Source organism: Diabrotica virgifera, chromosome 1 (genome assembly GCF_917563875.1).
Source record: "Diabrotica virgifera virgifera chromosome 1, PGI_DIABVI_V3a".
NCBI classification, from domain to species: Eukaryota; Metazoa; Arthropoda; class Insecta; order Coleoptera; family Chrysomelidae; genus Diabrotica; species Diabrotica virgifera.
The window spans coordinates 300913634-300928711 of record NC_065443.1 but is presented as its reverse complement, the minus strand read 5'-3'; the positions used below and the strand labels follow the sequence as shown (position 1 = coordinate 300928711).

At 32.9% G+C, this 15078-nt stretch overlaps 1 protein-coding gene across 2 annotated transcripts in view; it reads left to right on the top strand.

Annotated features, from left to right (window-relative positions):
* LOC126879182 (serine/threonine-protein phosphatase rdgC) overlaps positions 1-15078 on the top strand; it is a 736378-nt gene that overhangs the window by 468607 nt on the left and 252693 nt on the right. For both annotated transcript variants that reach the window (XM_050642225.1, XM_050642224.1), the window contains one exon: positions 6357-6484. In XM_050642225.1, the coding sequence (XP_050498182.1) occupies positions 6357-6484 (128 nt within the window). The remainder of the gene's footprint in view (positions 1-6356; positions 6485-15078) is intronic.

Here is a 15078-nt window from a genome sequence, read left to right as displayed (position 1 = left end):
GAACTTAGTCACCTCGGTAAAGAGATTAGAGAGCTCGTCTTGAGATACAACATCCGATAGATATCTTTTTTATTTTAATTGAATTGTTTAAAAAGGAGTATATACACTGGCGGAGTCAAAATCTCCATCACCAAGGAAAATAAGCGAGGAACATTGAATGGCAGACAGTTTAGACTGATTTGAAGCATGTTTATAAGAGACAACCGAAAAAATAAAACAAAACAATTTCAAGTTCAAGATGAATCATTTTGAGAAAAAATTGTATAGAATTAAAAAGTTAATAGAGAGGGCAACAAAGCCGACAAAGGTAATATGGTCTAAAAAAAACAATAAATGCTGTATAAAAGGTATATTAAAAAAAAAAACCAGTAAACCAGTCTGGTAAACCAGTCGAAAACTAGTTATGTGAATTGATGTGGCCCTTTTGAGGGTTTTTTAAATATACCTTTTATACAGCATTTATTGTTTTTGTATCACATGGTATACAGCCAACTACAGGAAAACTTTTTTCCTTGTGGATTTTTGTAATATGGTCTCTCTAGAAAAAAATCCAAACATTATTCATTTATAGGATAGAATTCAGTAGTCAATATTTTTGAGATTAACATTATTATTTTAGATATGCAATATTTTTCCTATTTGTAGTCTGGTTTTTATATTTAGTGGCCAATATATTCAATCACGAATTAAATGTCATATTTTGTAATCGTTCATTAATCTTAACTTCCTAATTTTACAAATATAATTCTAATAATATTTTAATATTATAGTCTATATTTTAATTTATTGGTGAGGATATTTACCTTCTGGGATTCAGGGCAATCGAATTACACATTCGAGAAATTTACATTTATTCCAAATGATATAAATCTTCACCATCTATAAACTTTGTCTATATGTTCGTCTTAATATAATATATATAATATATAATATATAATATATAATATATAATATATAATATATAATATATAATATATAATATATAATATATAATATATAATATATAATATATAATATATAATATATAATATATAAAATTGTGTCTATAAAAGTTTTAGTCCATTGAAATGTTACATCTTTTAGTTATTAGAGGGGTCAATTTAATTTTTCTAATGTGTAGGGAAGATCAGTAGAAGCTTAAGTTCAAGTTTTTGGGGTCGCCACCCTTGTCCCCCGGCCGTCATTTTGGAAAAGGGGTGTAAAGGGGTTTCGTTACTATATCTCGTAAATTACCAATTCTACGGAAAATCTAATAATACATAAAATGTAGCAAATTTTATTTTCTACAATTTTGTTTGTATTACTTTTTATCGTTAAGTGACCAACAAAAAGATATAAACAAAAATAAGTAAAAATTTTTTAACAAGTTTCCTTTTGGAGGCTATAACTTTTTGTCAGTTCATTTTACAATAAAATAATATTATAGCAATTTTGTAGAGGGATTTTCAGCTAACAATTTCCACTATAAAGGTGTTTAATTCTATTTATTTATCTAGGTTTCACAGCGTTCCAAACTTGACCAGATTCTCGAATGCTCATAGATATACAATAAAATCAAAACGTTAGGCTAATGTTTCTATTTTAATATTTTTTTAATTATACAATTTATTAAGATTTTAACATTCCTATGCTATTATTAATCTGTTTTTGACCTTTCTCCCTACTATAAAACTTAGAACCCTAAGCATATTAGAAAAGGCTCAACAAGTTGTTTGAGGACAAATTCGCCGGTCCAGAAGAAGAATGACGCAACCGCAAAATTTAAAATTCTTCAGAAGAGCAGAAAAACGATTTTTTACATATTCAAATAGGGGATAAATGAAGAGTAATCTTCCAGGAGCATCGGTATGACGTTTGTCTTTTTGACAACGATGGCTTTTATTTTCATCGATATTGGTTCGAATTTCATTATATTAATTAAATTTAATCGCCCCATTTTCAACCCTATCTACAGTTGCGTCATTATGCATCTGAAACAAGGTCTACCATAGCGCGTATTTTAGTAACGACGCAACTACCCTATAGTGGCTCAGCACCTTTTTACAGTTCGGTCTTTTTGTATCATATTTACATAGTATTTTAGACGATAATTGCGCAATAAACAGGAATTGACAAAATTTGCAGTTATGTCATTTTTATTCCGTACCGGACTGAATATCTGCCTGCTATTACTTTTATTATTATAATTTATCCTAGGTGGCACAGCAGACGGTCCCCCTCTACTTAACTTATTCTTACAGTTGTGCTACCTATTTGGCAACGTGCAGTCGTATTAAAAATTGTGAAAAGTATTTTAAGTTTTATAGATGATAATACTATTGAGAGTCTTGTGGGTAAAATTTATATTTTTTTAATTACATAAGCATTTTGTGTTTTTGTAAGAGCGCATCATGAGTGGTGGTTATTTTATTTGTAAGAAACCTCTAGGGAAAATTATTTGTCAGTGGGAAAGTCGAGCCATCTTTACTCACTGTTGTCGGCGAACGTCTTTATATGGCGGAAATAAAGACGATCCTCTGAAAACCCTGAGATAAAAACTATTCGCTAAAACAGTGACAAAAATTCATTTAATCTCATCTCACTTCCTCCAACACAAGATGCAGCCCGATTCAGTCATGGCTCGGTAAACCTTGTAATCCAGAAAATTGCGGCTGGAAAAAGCATGGACAATTTTGGATACCAATCCAAACTTCCAAGCCTCCAGTACCCCCGAGCTTATGAAATTAATCTTTAGCGGATGCAATGGAAACTGGAAGTGCATGTGGTTGCCGAAAAGCAGACCTCAAATGTTCAGCAGTGTGCCTCCATTGTGGTGGTGAAAGTTGCAGCAACATCGTGGACATATCAACATTATTGAAGAAAACGAATTGGTAGATGAATTACCGACAACGACGTTAACTCTAACTCTCATTATACCACAAAAATTCACCTCGAATACTGATTCAGATTTTGACGCGCAGCCTGGACCATCGAAAAAAATGAAAAAATAATAACTATGTAGATCTTTTTCAACATATAGTAATAAATAATATTATTTTGTCTAAAAATTGTCCGTGGATTAGGCCTATTGGGGATACCACACAAAAAACGCGCCTCCGGACTCTACCTCAGGTGGCCGGAAAAAGGGTCAAAAATAGCTTAATAATAGCAGGAATGTTAAAATCATAATAAATATATACAGGGTGAGTCAACACCAACGGGACGGAAGATTACAGCGAAACGGTAAAAGATTTGAAAAAAATTTAAATTGAACAGTTTGTAACTTGATAAAAGCTACATTTTAAAATTATTTTGAAATATACAGGGTGTCCCAATAAATGGCGGCGTATCAAAGTTATATTTTTTCTTATGGAACACCCTGTATTTTATTACATTTTTTAATTGTCCGCAAAAATAAGGTATAGTTTCATAAGGCTTCCCTATACCTATGTACAGAGTGTTCTGAGTTATGTTGACTTTTCTTAAAATGTAAAGTTTTAAAAGAAGGCTTATTCTCAAGTTATTTAAGAAATTATAAAAACATTACTTTTACATCTAAACAGTTGGATATTGGTTGAATGTATTCCATGATTAATTATTAAACATTTGTCTATAGGGTGTTCAAAATTTATAGTTTCATTAGTGGGGTATTCAATGTGTCATATGATGCGTATTTTAAATGGAACACCATATATATTAATAAATAATTATACTTAACAAATTTACCTCTTTCGAATGGTATATGGATGTCCTATACCTAGGTCTCATAGTTTTTGCGTAATTTACAATTATTTAAATTCTTACTCTGTAAATCGATTTTAAAACAAAAGATGAAGTTAATTAATGTCATTGTATGACATTGTCATTTTATGACAATACGGTCTGGTAATTATCTTATAATTAATGCATTCCATGATGGATTATTACACATTTATTTACAGGGTGTCCAAAATTTACAGTTTCATTATTAGATTATTCAATGTAGAATATGATGGGTATTTTATAAGAACACCATGTATGTTAATCAAAGATTGTACTAAATAAAGGTTCCTGGGTTAGGAAGTGCAGCATTTACAATATTTTTAATATAACCTTATTTAAAAAAAAATCATCTTGGTCAATCCTGGTGACCTAGGTGGCCAGATGTATGGACCGAATCTACCTATCCATTTATTTCTAAATTTTATGTTGAGGTTGTTCTTAACATCACGTCAAAAATAAGCAGAAGCTCCGTTCAATTTTAGCCACATGTTTGTTCGCACGCTAAGTGGAAGGTTTTAAGAAGGATTCAAGAAACTTGTTTTAAGAAATTTAAAAAAGTTGCTCCATTCACATTTTCATCAAAAAAATATGGTTCGATAACGTACTGGCTCAGAATACTGCCCCATCGGTGTTGGCGATCAACAGTAAAATGTTTGTTTACTGTATCATAATAAAATGAAAGCTATGTCTATTAACTACACGATTATTAGTAAAAGTAGGTAGATTTGTCTCTACACAATACATTCTTAAAAAAATCAGGATCTTCTTTAAATTCTAAAGTCTATAAACGAAAATTTGAACGTTCCTGTTCTGTCTAATGCTGGTGTAGTTGAGTTTTATACGGATGATAGTAGTTTTTCTTATGTATTCTACATTCACTTGTTTGACTGATCTCCAATTGACTCGACATTTTTCACGTAGGTACTAGTATTTGGGTTTTCCGTAACAGAAAGCAGGACATCAAGTTCGTTGACGTCATAAAAAATAAATGGTTTATTTTTATTTAACTTTTCTTACCTATGCAACATTACCAGCAACACGGAATCTATCGAGAAATTTCTCAAAAACGTCCTTTTTGGGTGTCTTCTATCAGGATACTTTTAAGCGTAAAGTTTTAGAAGCTAAGAGAAAATTTTAAAAATATTCCCCAATGCAAAGTAGCATGTCTACTCTTTCATAGATAGTGTGATTATTCATTTTTAGGAACAATTAAATTTGAATGTAATTGGCTCTGCCAAAGCCATTTTTAAGTAAAAAAAAATTGAATATCATACACGGATGTTTATAGTTTTGATAATTACCAGACCGTACTGTCATAAACTGACAATGTCATACAATGACATTAATAATCTTTTGTTTTAAAATCGATTTACAGATTAAGAATTTAAATAATTGTAAATTACGCAAAAACTATGACACCTAGGTATAGGACATTCATATACCATTCGAAAGAGGTAAATTTGTTTAGTATAATTATTTATTAATATACATGGTGTTCCATTTAAAATAAGCATCATATGACACATTGAATACTCCAATAATGAAACTGTAAATTTTGAACACCCTGTAGACAAATGTGTAATAATTAATTATGGAATACATTCAACCAATATCCAACTATTTAGATGTAAAAGTAATGTTTTTATAATTTCTTAAATAACTTGAGAATAAGCCTTCTTTAAAACTTTACATTTTAAGAAAAGTCAACATAACTCGAAACACTCAGTACATAGGTATAGGGAAGCCTTATGAAACTATACCTTATTTTTTGCGGACAATTAAAAAATGCAATAAAATACAGGGTATTCCATGAGAAAAAATATAACTTTGATACGCCGCCATTTATTGATACACCCTGTATATTTAAAAATAATTTTTAAATGTAGCTTTTATCAACTTACAAACTATTCAATTTAAATTTTTTTCAAATCTTTTACCGTTTCGCTGTAATCTTCCGTCCCGTTAGTGGTGACTCACCCTGTATACATATAGATAGAACAGTAAGCCCAAGGTTTTGTTTTTATTGTATCCTTATGAAAATTCGAGAATCTGGTCTTGTTTGAAGCGCTCTAAAACCTAGATAAATAAATTAAATTAAACAACTTTGTAATGGAGATTATTCGTTGAAAAATCCTCTAAAAAATCGCTATGATGTTGAATAAACAGAATAATAAATTGTAAAATAAACGGAAAAAAAGTTATAACCTCCAAAAGGAAACTTCTTACAAAATTTTCTCTTATTTTTGTTTATAACTTTTTTGTTGGTCACTTGACGATAAAAAGTAATAGATATAAAAAAATTGTATAAAATTTAATTTGCTCTATTTTATGTGTAATTAAATTTTCTGTATGGTTGCTAGTTTAGCAGATCCAGCGCGAAAGCCCTTTGAACCCCTTTTTCCAACATGGCGGACGGGGGACAAGGGCGGCGACCCCAAAAACTTGATCTTAAGCTTCTACTGAGCCACCCTACACATTAAAAAAATAAAATTTACTCTTCTAAGAAATGCAACCCTAAATGTAACATTTCAATGGACTGTTTTACTTATATTAATATTAATTAATATTAACAATAGCAACAAAATGCTAACACTAATAGATACTGTTTGTTTCAGCCATTAAAGCTTCGCTGCTAATCCAGAAATGGTACAGAAGGTATATGGCTCGATTGGAAGTCCGACGAAGATACACTTGGACTATATTCCAAACGTTGGAATACGCTGGAGAACAAGACCAAGTTAAAGTAAGCATTGTTTCATTTTTTCGTTTCGTTAATTTATGTAAATTTCTGCATAAAACGTAAACTTGGTTAAATATTTTATATATAACATGTAGAGGAATATAGAAAAACGACAAAATGTAGACCGTCAGTGGTCATTAGTCTCAGTTTATCAAATATAAAATAGAACACAAACTGAACTAGCCAGTTTTGAATAGATGAATGCTATTTACCTTTGTAATATAGGTTGGAAAAAGTTTTAAATTTTAGAACTTGTCTAACTTTAACTTTAATATTTCGAAAAATTGTTCTCAAAAGAGTTGTGCAATGTTTGAATATGCTTACAAGTTTCCATGCCTTGTCGAATAATTATGGTGATCAGAATCGAGTGTAGAGTTTAAATTTAGTTTTAGCATGAAGTTTTTTACTTATAAATATGCATAGCCAACAAAGTTAATAGTTTATCTTTAAATAAATATGCACAGAGTTCACTTATAGTAATATTAAATATTAGTATAATAGGCTATTAATTATGTTCATAATAAGAGAGCTAAAAGGTACTACAACGTTAACGGGATTTTATTGTCTCATATGGTCAATGGACCTCTAGATTTGAAAAAACCGCGGAGTGCTACCATTTAAATGGGTGCGTTTTTGAGAAAGGAGTGAATTAGTCGCTATGCACAGGGTGCATTAGGGTGAGTTTTATTCACTTTTGGTACAAACACGTCTACAGACAAATAATTGTTCCAGGTTAAATATGCTATCTAAATATCATATTTTAAAGTCAAAAGTATTTTTTTTACAAAAATATATTCAAAAGAAGAGCAAGAAAAAAACACGAAAAAAGGCAATTTTGTTTTTTGCCCCATAACTTTTTTCCAAAGGGGTATAGGTCTAGACATTGCTTCGGCGAAAAGTAACCTCCATCCTTAATCTTTACAATGAAGTTTGGTAAAAGTCTCTAGGGTTTATAGTTTCCGAAATAGTATTTTTCAAAGTTCGCCTCACACAGCATTTTTGAGGTATTTTCCCCATTATTTCGCAAACATTGTTCTGTAATTTTTTTCTACGCATTTCTAGGTATGTATATGCAACGGACATTTAGTAGAAATAGAAGTCAATTACCTTTAAAATGGTCTATTGCATAAGGTTGTGCAACTATTTTTAAACAATTTATGCTTTTTCAAGGTTTTATACTTTTAATGATTTTTGATATTTTTTATGATTATTTTTTAAATTTCTCATTATCACTTTTTTCTTGTACATTTAGGTATATACATTGTGGAATAAAAAATTCTTATTTTCTTTACTTTAAAACGGTGTATTGCCAAAAACTCTAGGACTATTTTTAAACAAGATTTCCGTAGGATATCCAAGGGTATCCGTAATTTGAGAAAAAAAATTTTTTTTTTGATTAGAAGAAAATAATTGCGAATTAGAAAAGATAATATTGTCAAATATAAAGGTACTTTACTCTTGAGCGAAATTCATATTTTTTAACATACCTCGTACACTATTGATAAAATTTTATATCTGATGATTACATATTAGCTTTTAGACTATGCAGAGAATTTTATAAGGAATAATTTTTTTCATAAAGTTAATAATAAAAAAGTTTTCCATATAGTTCCGACTTAGTCTATTGCATGTGTATATGTCAAACTTTGAAAAAGCATAAAATATCTTGTTTAAAAATAGGCCTAGAATTTTTTACAATACACCACTTTAAAGTCAAGAAAATAAATTTTCTTTTTTATTGCACAATGTATATACCTAAACATACAATAAAAAAAGTTATGAGAAATTTAAAAATAATCGTAAAATATATCAAAAATCATTAAAAGCATAAAATTTTGAAAAACCATATCTTCTTAAAAAATACAGCTTTCTACAATAGACCATTTTAAAGGAAATTGACTTTTCTTCCTATTAAATGTAACATTGCATATACCTAAAGCTGCATAAAAAAGTTACAGAACAATGTTTACGAAATAACAAGGAAAATGGCCCAAAATCGCTGTGAGTGGCGAAATTTTGGAAACTATAGATTATAGAGAATTCTACCAAACGTCATTTTAAAGACGAAGTAATGTAGTTTTTTTTGTAAAGCAATGTCTATACCTATATACCCGTGGAAAAAAGCTATGGGGCAAGAAACAAAATTGCCATCTTTCGTGTTTTTTTCGTGCTTTTCTTTTGAATATATTTTTCTAAAAAAATATTTTTGACTTTAAAATGTGATATTTTGATAGTAAATTTAACCTGGAAAAATTTTCCTGTAGACGTGTTTGTACCAAACTTGCATATAACTCACCCTAATTCGCCCTGTGCCTAGGGACTAATTCACACCTTTCTCAAAAACGCACCCGTTTTGAAAGGGGAGGGGATATTGAGGCTAACAGAGAAAAATCCACACACAATGGTATTGAAAAAAAAGCCCTATATCATATTTCCGTTGTTATTGATACGATTTTGACGTACGAGACGTTAAATGAAAGAGGAGGGGTAGCGAATATGTTAAGATAAAAACAAACACATCGACATTACTAAAAGGGCAATATATCGTATCTTCGTTGCTATTGGTCCGATTTTAACGTAAGAGACATTGAATGAATAGGAATTAGACACCGAGTGTATCATACGAAAAAAACAAGCATGACAGCATTGCCAAAATATCACTATATCGTATCTTCGTTGCTCTATGAAATACAACCAGGTGAACACTGAAGTTAAACTTTTAATTTTTTATAAAATTACCGTTTTTCTATTTTTTTTGTTTTTTTTTAAGTTTATATTACGATTTCTACTTTATCGATATTATAAATCAAAACACAAATAAAACTTGCTTTTGACCTTATTTCACAGAAAAATCCTCGCATTAAGTGGTTAATGCCATATTCCTCTCCAAGAGGTACGATATACACCCGTAGTATACAAATAATGGCATCCTGATGAATCAAGTAAAGCTTTCACACGCATCAAAGACGCCACAGAAAATATCGTACTTTTGATTAACACCCAGAAAACTAGATATATACTGGGTATATCAAGAATGCAACAAAATAACTTAAAGGTGCAACACGAAACTGTGTAGACTATAAGACAATACATCCAAAGAAATAAGCAAAAAGTATGCGTAGCTAACCGCTGTTATGTTGACAGGCCTAGGCCATCAACTAAGAGCCAGAGGTATGTCAAAAGCAACAAAGTTTAAACTTTATAAATGGATGTTTATAACTAGGACACTAGTGCCTGACTAGGAACTAGTGTCTGACACCGGTGTCCGCCACCGGCAGCAAAGCCTTGTTTTAAATGAACAACTACAGACGAGACACTTTCGAGTATCTGGCTGATTTTAGTGGCTCAACATAGCCTAATAAAATAAAAAAAAATCAAAATGTAATTTCGTACGGGTTGAAATAAATTTTATATCAAAGTTTAGGAGAATACAAAAGTTATTTTCAAAAAAGTATCCAAATCATATGAGGGGATCATTTTCTATATACATAATTCACAAGTGGGTTTTTTGTAGCTCCGGAAGTACGAGGTGGTGAGATTTGTGCTTTTCGGGTTAAGCTTTCTGAATTTTTTGATGATTTTTGGTGCGGATTTCGATTCGGTCAGAGGCGTGCTTTCAGATTTTTTAAGGGGTACGAGTTTTACTTAGGGGAGGGAGGTGCGATTGTCAAAGGCGAAAAAATTTCGTTGGGTTTTAAAACTAAGGGTTAGGGATAAATGTCACTTTTGACCCGGGGATACTACATCGAACAGGGGCGTCACAAAAAAATCGCAAACTTGCGGGTTGAAGGAAAAAATTGAAAAAAAGGGCAAAAAAGTTGAAAAAAAATTTCAGATGGACGTAAATCGGGTGGTTTTAAAAGAAGAATGTTGTGCTTTTGAACTTAAGCTTTCTAAATCTCTTGCAATTTTCTCGTGCAAAGTTTATCCCTTCCAGGGGCGTACTTTCTTTTTTTTTAAGGGGAGCGAGTTTATCATAGCGGTAAGGGGTGGGTTGGTCGAAAGCGATAAAGTTTTAGCGCGTTTTGACGCTAAGTGTTAGGAATAATTGTGATTTTCGACTGGAACCGCTAGCTCGAACAGGGGCGGCACAAAAATTTCGCAAAGGGGAAATTTGAAGAAATGGCCAAAAATGACAAACTCACCCCTCGAAGTACCCGGAGTTTTTAAATGTTTGCAAAATTTCCAAAATGGCCAAAATATTTCACAGTTTTTACATGCAAAGCAACCATGAACCGCGTTCCAACCCGTACGGTAAGGGTAGGGGGGGCAACCAAAAAGGGGTCAAGTTTTTAACTTTGCGGCCCAGTAGCGTACTTAAGCCGTAACATATTGAGTCGCACGAGGTATCAAAATTTGCGCATCGATGAGACGAAAAACATAGGCTTTTCGAAATTTTCAATTTTAGATAAAAAATTTCGAAAAAAAATTAAAAATAAAAAAAAAATGAAAAAAACAAAAAACTGAAATAGCTCAGCCCCTATGGCTTCGATTTTGACCAAACTTTTACCGTTGTAAATGGTTTGATATGGCGGATTCGAAAAAATAAGTTTAAATAAGAGGCGCCTCCATGGGGAGGAAAAAGGGGGCAAAAATAAGGATATTTCCAACAAAACCAGAAAATGAGGTTTGTCCTTTTGGACTTGAACTTTTTGAATTTTTTGCGAATTTTTCGTGTCAATTTTAACCCTGTCAGTGGCGTGGTTTCGAATTTTTTAAGGGGTGCAAATTTTGCATATTGCTGAAATCTAAAAAAAAACACAAAATGAGGATTTTGCTTTTAGACTTAAGCTTTTTGAATTTTTTGCGATTTTTTCGTGCCAATTTGAATCCTATCAGGGGCGTACTTTCGTATTTTCAAAGGGGTGCGAGTTTTGTATAGGTGTGTAAGGGGCAATATGAGGTTTGTGCTTCTGGACTTAATCTTTTTGAATTTTTTGAGAATTGCTTATGCCGATTTGATCCCTGTCATGGGCGTACTTTCGTATTTTTTAAGGGGTGCGGGTTTTGTATAGGTGTGAGGGTGGCAATATAAGGTTTGGACTTTTGGTGTTAGCTTTTTAAATTTTTTGCGATTTTTGTGTGCCGATTTTAACTCTGTCAGGGACGTACTTTCGTATTTTTTAAGGGGTGCGAGTTTTGTATAGGTGTGTTGAGCAATATGAGGTTTGTACTTTTGGATATAAGCTTTTTAAATTTTTTGAGAATTCTTTGTGCCGATTTCAACCCTGTCATGGGCGTACTTTCGTATTTTTTAAGGGGTGCGAATTTTGTATAGGTGTGGGAGGGCAATATGAGGTTAAGCTTTTGGACTTAGCGTTTTGAATTTTTTGCGATTTGTTTGTGCCAATTTCGAACCTGTCATGGGCGTGGTTTTGGATTTTTTAAGGGGTGCGAGTTTTGTATAAGTGTGGGGGTGGCAATATTATTATGAAGTTTGTATTTTTGGAATAAGATTTTTAAATTTATTGCTATTATTTTGTGCCGATTTTAACCATGTCAGGGGCGCAAGTTCGTATTTTTAAAGGGGTGCGAGTTTTGTATAGGTGTGAGAGGGCAATATGAGGTTTGAGCTTTTGGACCTAAGTTTTTGAATTTTTTGCGATTTGTTTCCCTATACCTAAATACAGGGTGTTTTGATTTATTTCGGTTTTTATAAAAATGTAATTTTAACTCGGATTAACGGATTTAGAAATACAACCGGAAGTACTGTTTAAAGTCGCCAAAATAGTGCAGGCGACATATTATTCGACGCGCCTAAAAGGTAACTTTTAAAGTCACAGAAATAGTGTAAGCGATATATTATTCGACGTTCTATAGCAAGATGAGGACAAATGTATACTGTTGGTTTTTAAATCATTTCTGGTTAAAAAGTTCTAACCGAAAGTGCAATATTTTGGTATAGTAGAGTATATTTCATGCGTTTGAAACGGCCTAATCTCTATCTCTTTATACATAATACAAATTGGGGCGTTTTTGTAGCTTCGGATGTAAGAGGCAGAGAGGTTTGTGCTTTTCGGGTTAAGCTTTCTGAATTTTTTGATGATTTTTTGGTGTGGATTTCGATTCGGTCAGGGGCGTACTTTCGGATTTTTTAAAGGATACGGGTTTTCCTTAGTGGAGAAGGGTTCGATTGTCGAAGGCGAATTTGAGTCTGTTTTAAAGCCGAGGGTTGGGGATAAGTGTCACTTTTGACCGGGGTGCGCTAGCTCGAACAGGGGCGTCACAAAAGCCTTGCGAACTTTCGGGTTGAAGGAAAAAATTTTAATAAATGGCAAAAAAAGATGAAGAAAATTTTCAGATGGACGTAAATTAGGTGCTTTTGACCGGGGAATGTTGTGGTTTTGGACTGAACCATTTTTAATATTTTGCGATTTTTTAGTAGAATGTTTAGCCCGCTCGGGAGCGTATTTTCCTTTTTTTTAAGGGATGCGAGTTTTCATAGGGGTGGGGGGTGGGTTGGTCGATCCCGATAAAATTTTAGCGCGTTTTGACTCTAAGCTTTAGGAATAAGTGTGATTTTCGACAGGAGCCGCTAGATCGAACAGGGGTACACAAAAATTCGCAAATGGGAAATTTTGATGACATGGCCAAAAATGACGATGTCGTCCCTCGTGTACCTCCCTCGTGTGCACAGAGTTTTCAAGCTTTTGTAAAATTTCCGCCATAGCCCAAATATTTCGAAGTTCCCATACTTACAAAAACTTCGATTTTTTCCAAACCCTACGGTAAGGGTGGGGTCAACTTTTTGACTTCACGCCCCAGTAGTGCCCTTATGGCGAAACGTATCGAATCGCGCGAGGCATCAAAATTTGGGCATCGACGAGACGAAAAACATACGTTTTTTGAAATTTTCAATTTTTGATGGGAAATGTCAAAAAATAAATTAAAAATAAAAAAGCAGAAAAAATGACATAGCTCCGCCCATATGGCTGCGATTTTGATCAAGCTTTTATAGTTGTAAATGGTTTGATGTGGCGGATTCAAAAAACCAAGTTTCGATCAGTGGCGCATCCATGGGGAGGAAAAAGGGGGGGGGAATGGCGATATTTTGAACAAAACCTCAAAATTAGATTGGTGCTTTTGGACTTAGGATTTTTGAATTTTTTGTGTCGATTTTAACTCTGTCAGTGGCGTGGTTGCAGATTTTTTTAGGGGTGCGAGTTTTGCATAGACGTGAAATTAGAATAAAACACAAAATGAGATTTGTGCTTTTGGACAAGCTTTTTGAATTTTTTGCGAATTTTTCGTGCCCGCTTTAAACCCTGCCAGTGGCGTCGTTTCGAATTTTTTAAGGGGAACGACTTTTGTACAGGTGTGCAAGTAGCAATATTATGATATGAGGTATGTGCTTCTGGAATTAAGCTTTTAAAAATTTTTGAGAATTTTTGGTGGCGATTTCAACCTTGTCATGGAAGTACTTTCATTTTTTTAAGGGGTGCGAGTTTTGAATAGATATGAGGATGGTAATATGAGGTCAGTGCTTTTAGATTTAAGTTTTTTGAATTTTTTGCGAATTTTTCGTGCCCGTTTTAACATTGTTAGTGGAGTCGTTTCGGATTTTTTAAGGGGCGCGAGTTTTGTATAGGTGTGTAAGTAGCAATATGAGGTTTTTGTTTTTGGACTTTTTTAAGAATTGCTTGTGCCGATTTCATCCCTGTCATGGACGTACTTTCATATTTTTTAAGGGGTGCGAGTTTTGTATAGGTGTGAGTGTAGCAATATAAGGTTTGTACTTTTGGAGTTAGCTTTTTAAATATTTTGCGATTTTTGTGTGCCAATTTCAACTCTGTGAAGGGCGTACTTGCCTATTTTTTAAGGGGTGCGAGTTTTGTACGTGTGTGGGGTTTACACATGAGGTTACATATGAGGTTTGTTTTTTTGGAGAAAAGCTTTTTAAATTTTGTGTGCCGATTTCGTTTCTGACAGGGGAGTAACTTTCGTATTTTTTAAGGGGTGCGAGTATTGTATTAATGTGAGAGAGCAATATGAGGTTTGTGTTTTGAACTAAAGCTTTTTGAATTTTTTGCTAATTACTCGTGTCAATTTTAGCCCTGTTAGTGGCGTGGTTTCGAATTTTTTGAAGGGGTGCGACTTATGTATAAGTGTGTGAAGCGATAGGAGGTTTGTGCTTTTCGACTTAAGCTTTTTGAAGTTTTTACAATTTCTTCGTGATGATTTAAACCCTGCCAGGGGCGTACTTTCGTATTTTTTAAAGAGTGCGTGTTTTGAATAGGTGAGGGAGGTAATTTCGAACCTAAGACTTTTTGAATTTTGTGCGATTTGTTTGTGCCGATTTCAAATCTGTCATGGGCGTTCTTTCGTATTTTTTAAGGGGTGCGAGTTTTGTATAGGTGTGGGGGGCAATATGATTTTTGTGCTTTTAGATATAAATTTTTTGAGAATTATTTATGCCGATTTTAACGTTGTCAGGAGCATACTTTCGTATTTTTTAAGGAATGCAAGTTTTGTATAGGTGTGGGAGAGCAATATGAGGTTCGAGATTTTGGAGTTAATCTTTTGAATTTTTTGCGATTTGTTTGTGCCTATTTCGACCCTGTCAGTGGCGTACTTTTGTTTTTTTAAGGGATGCGAGT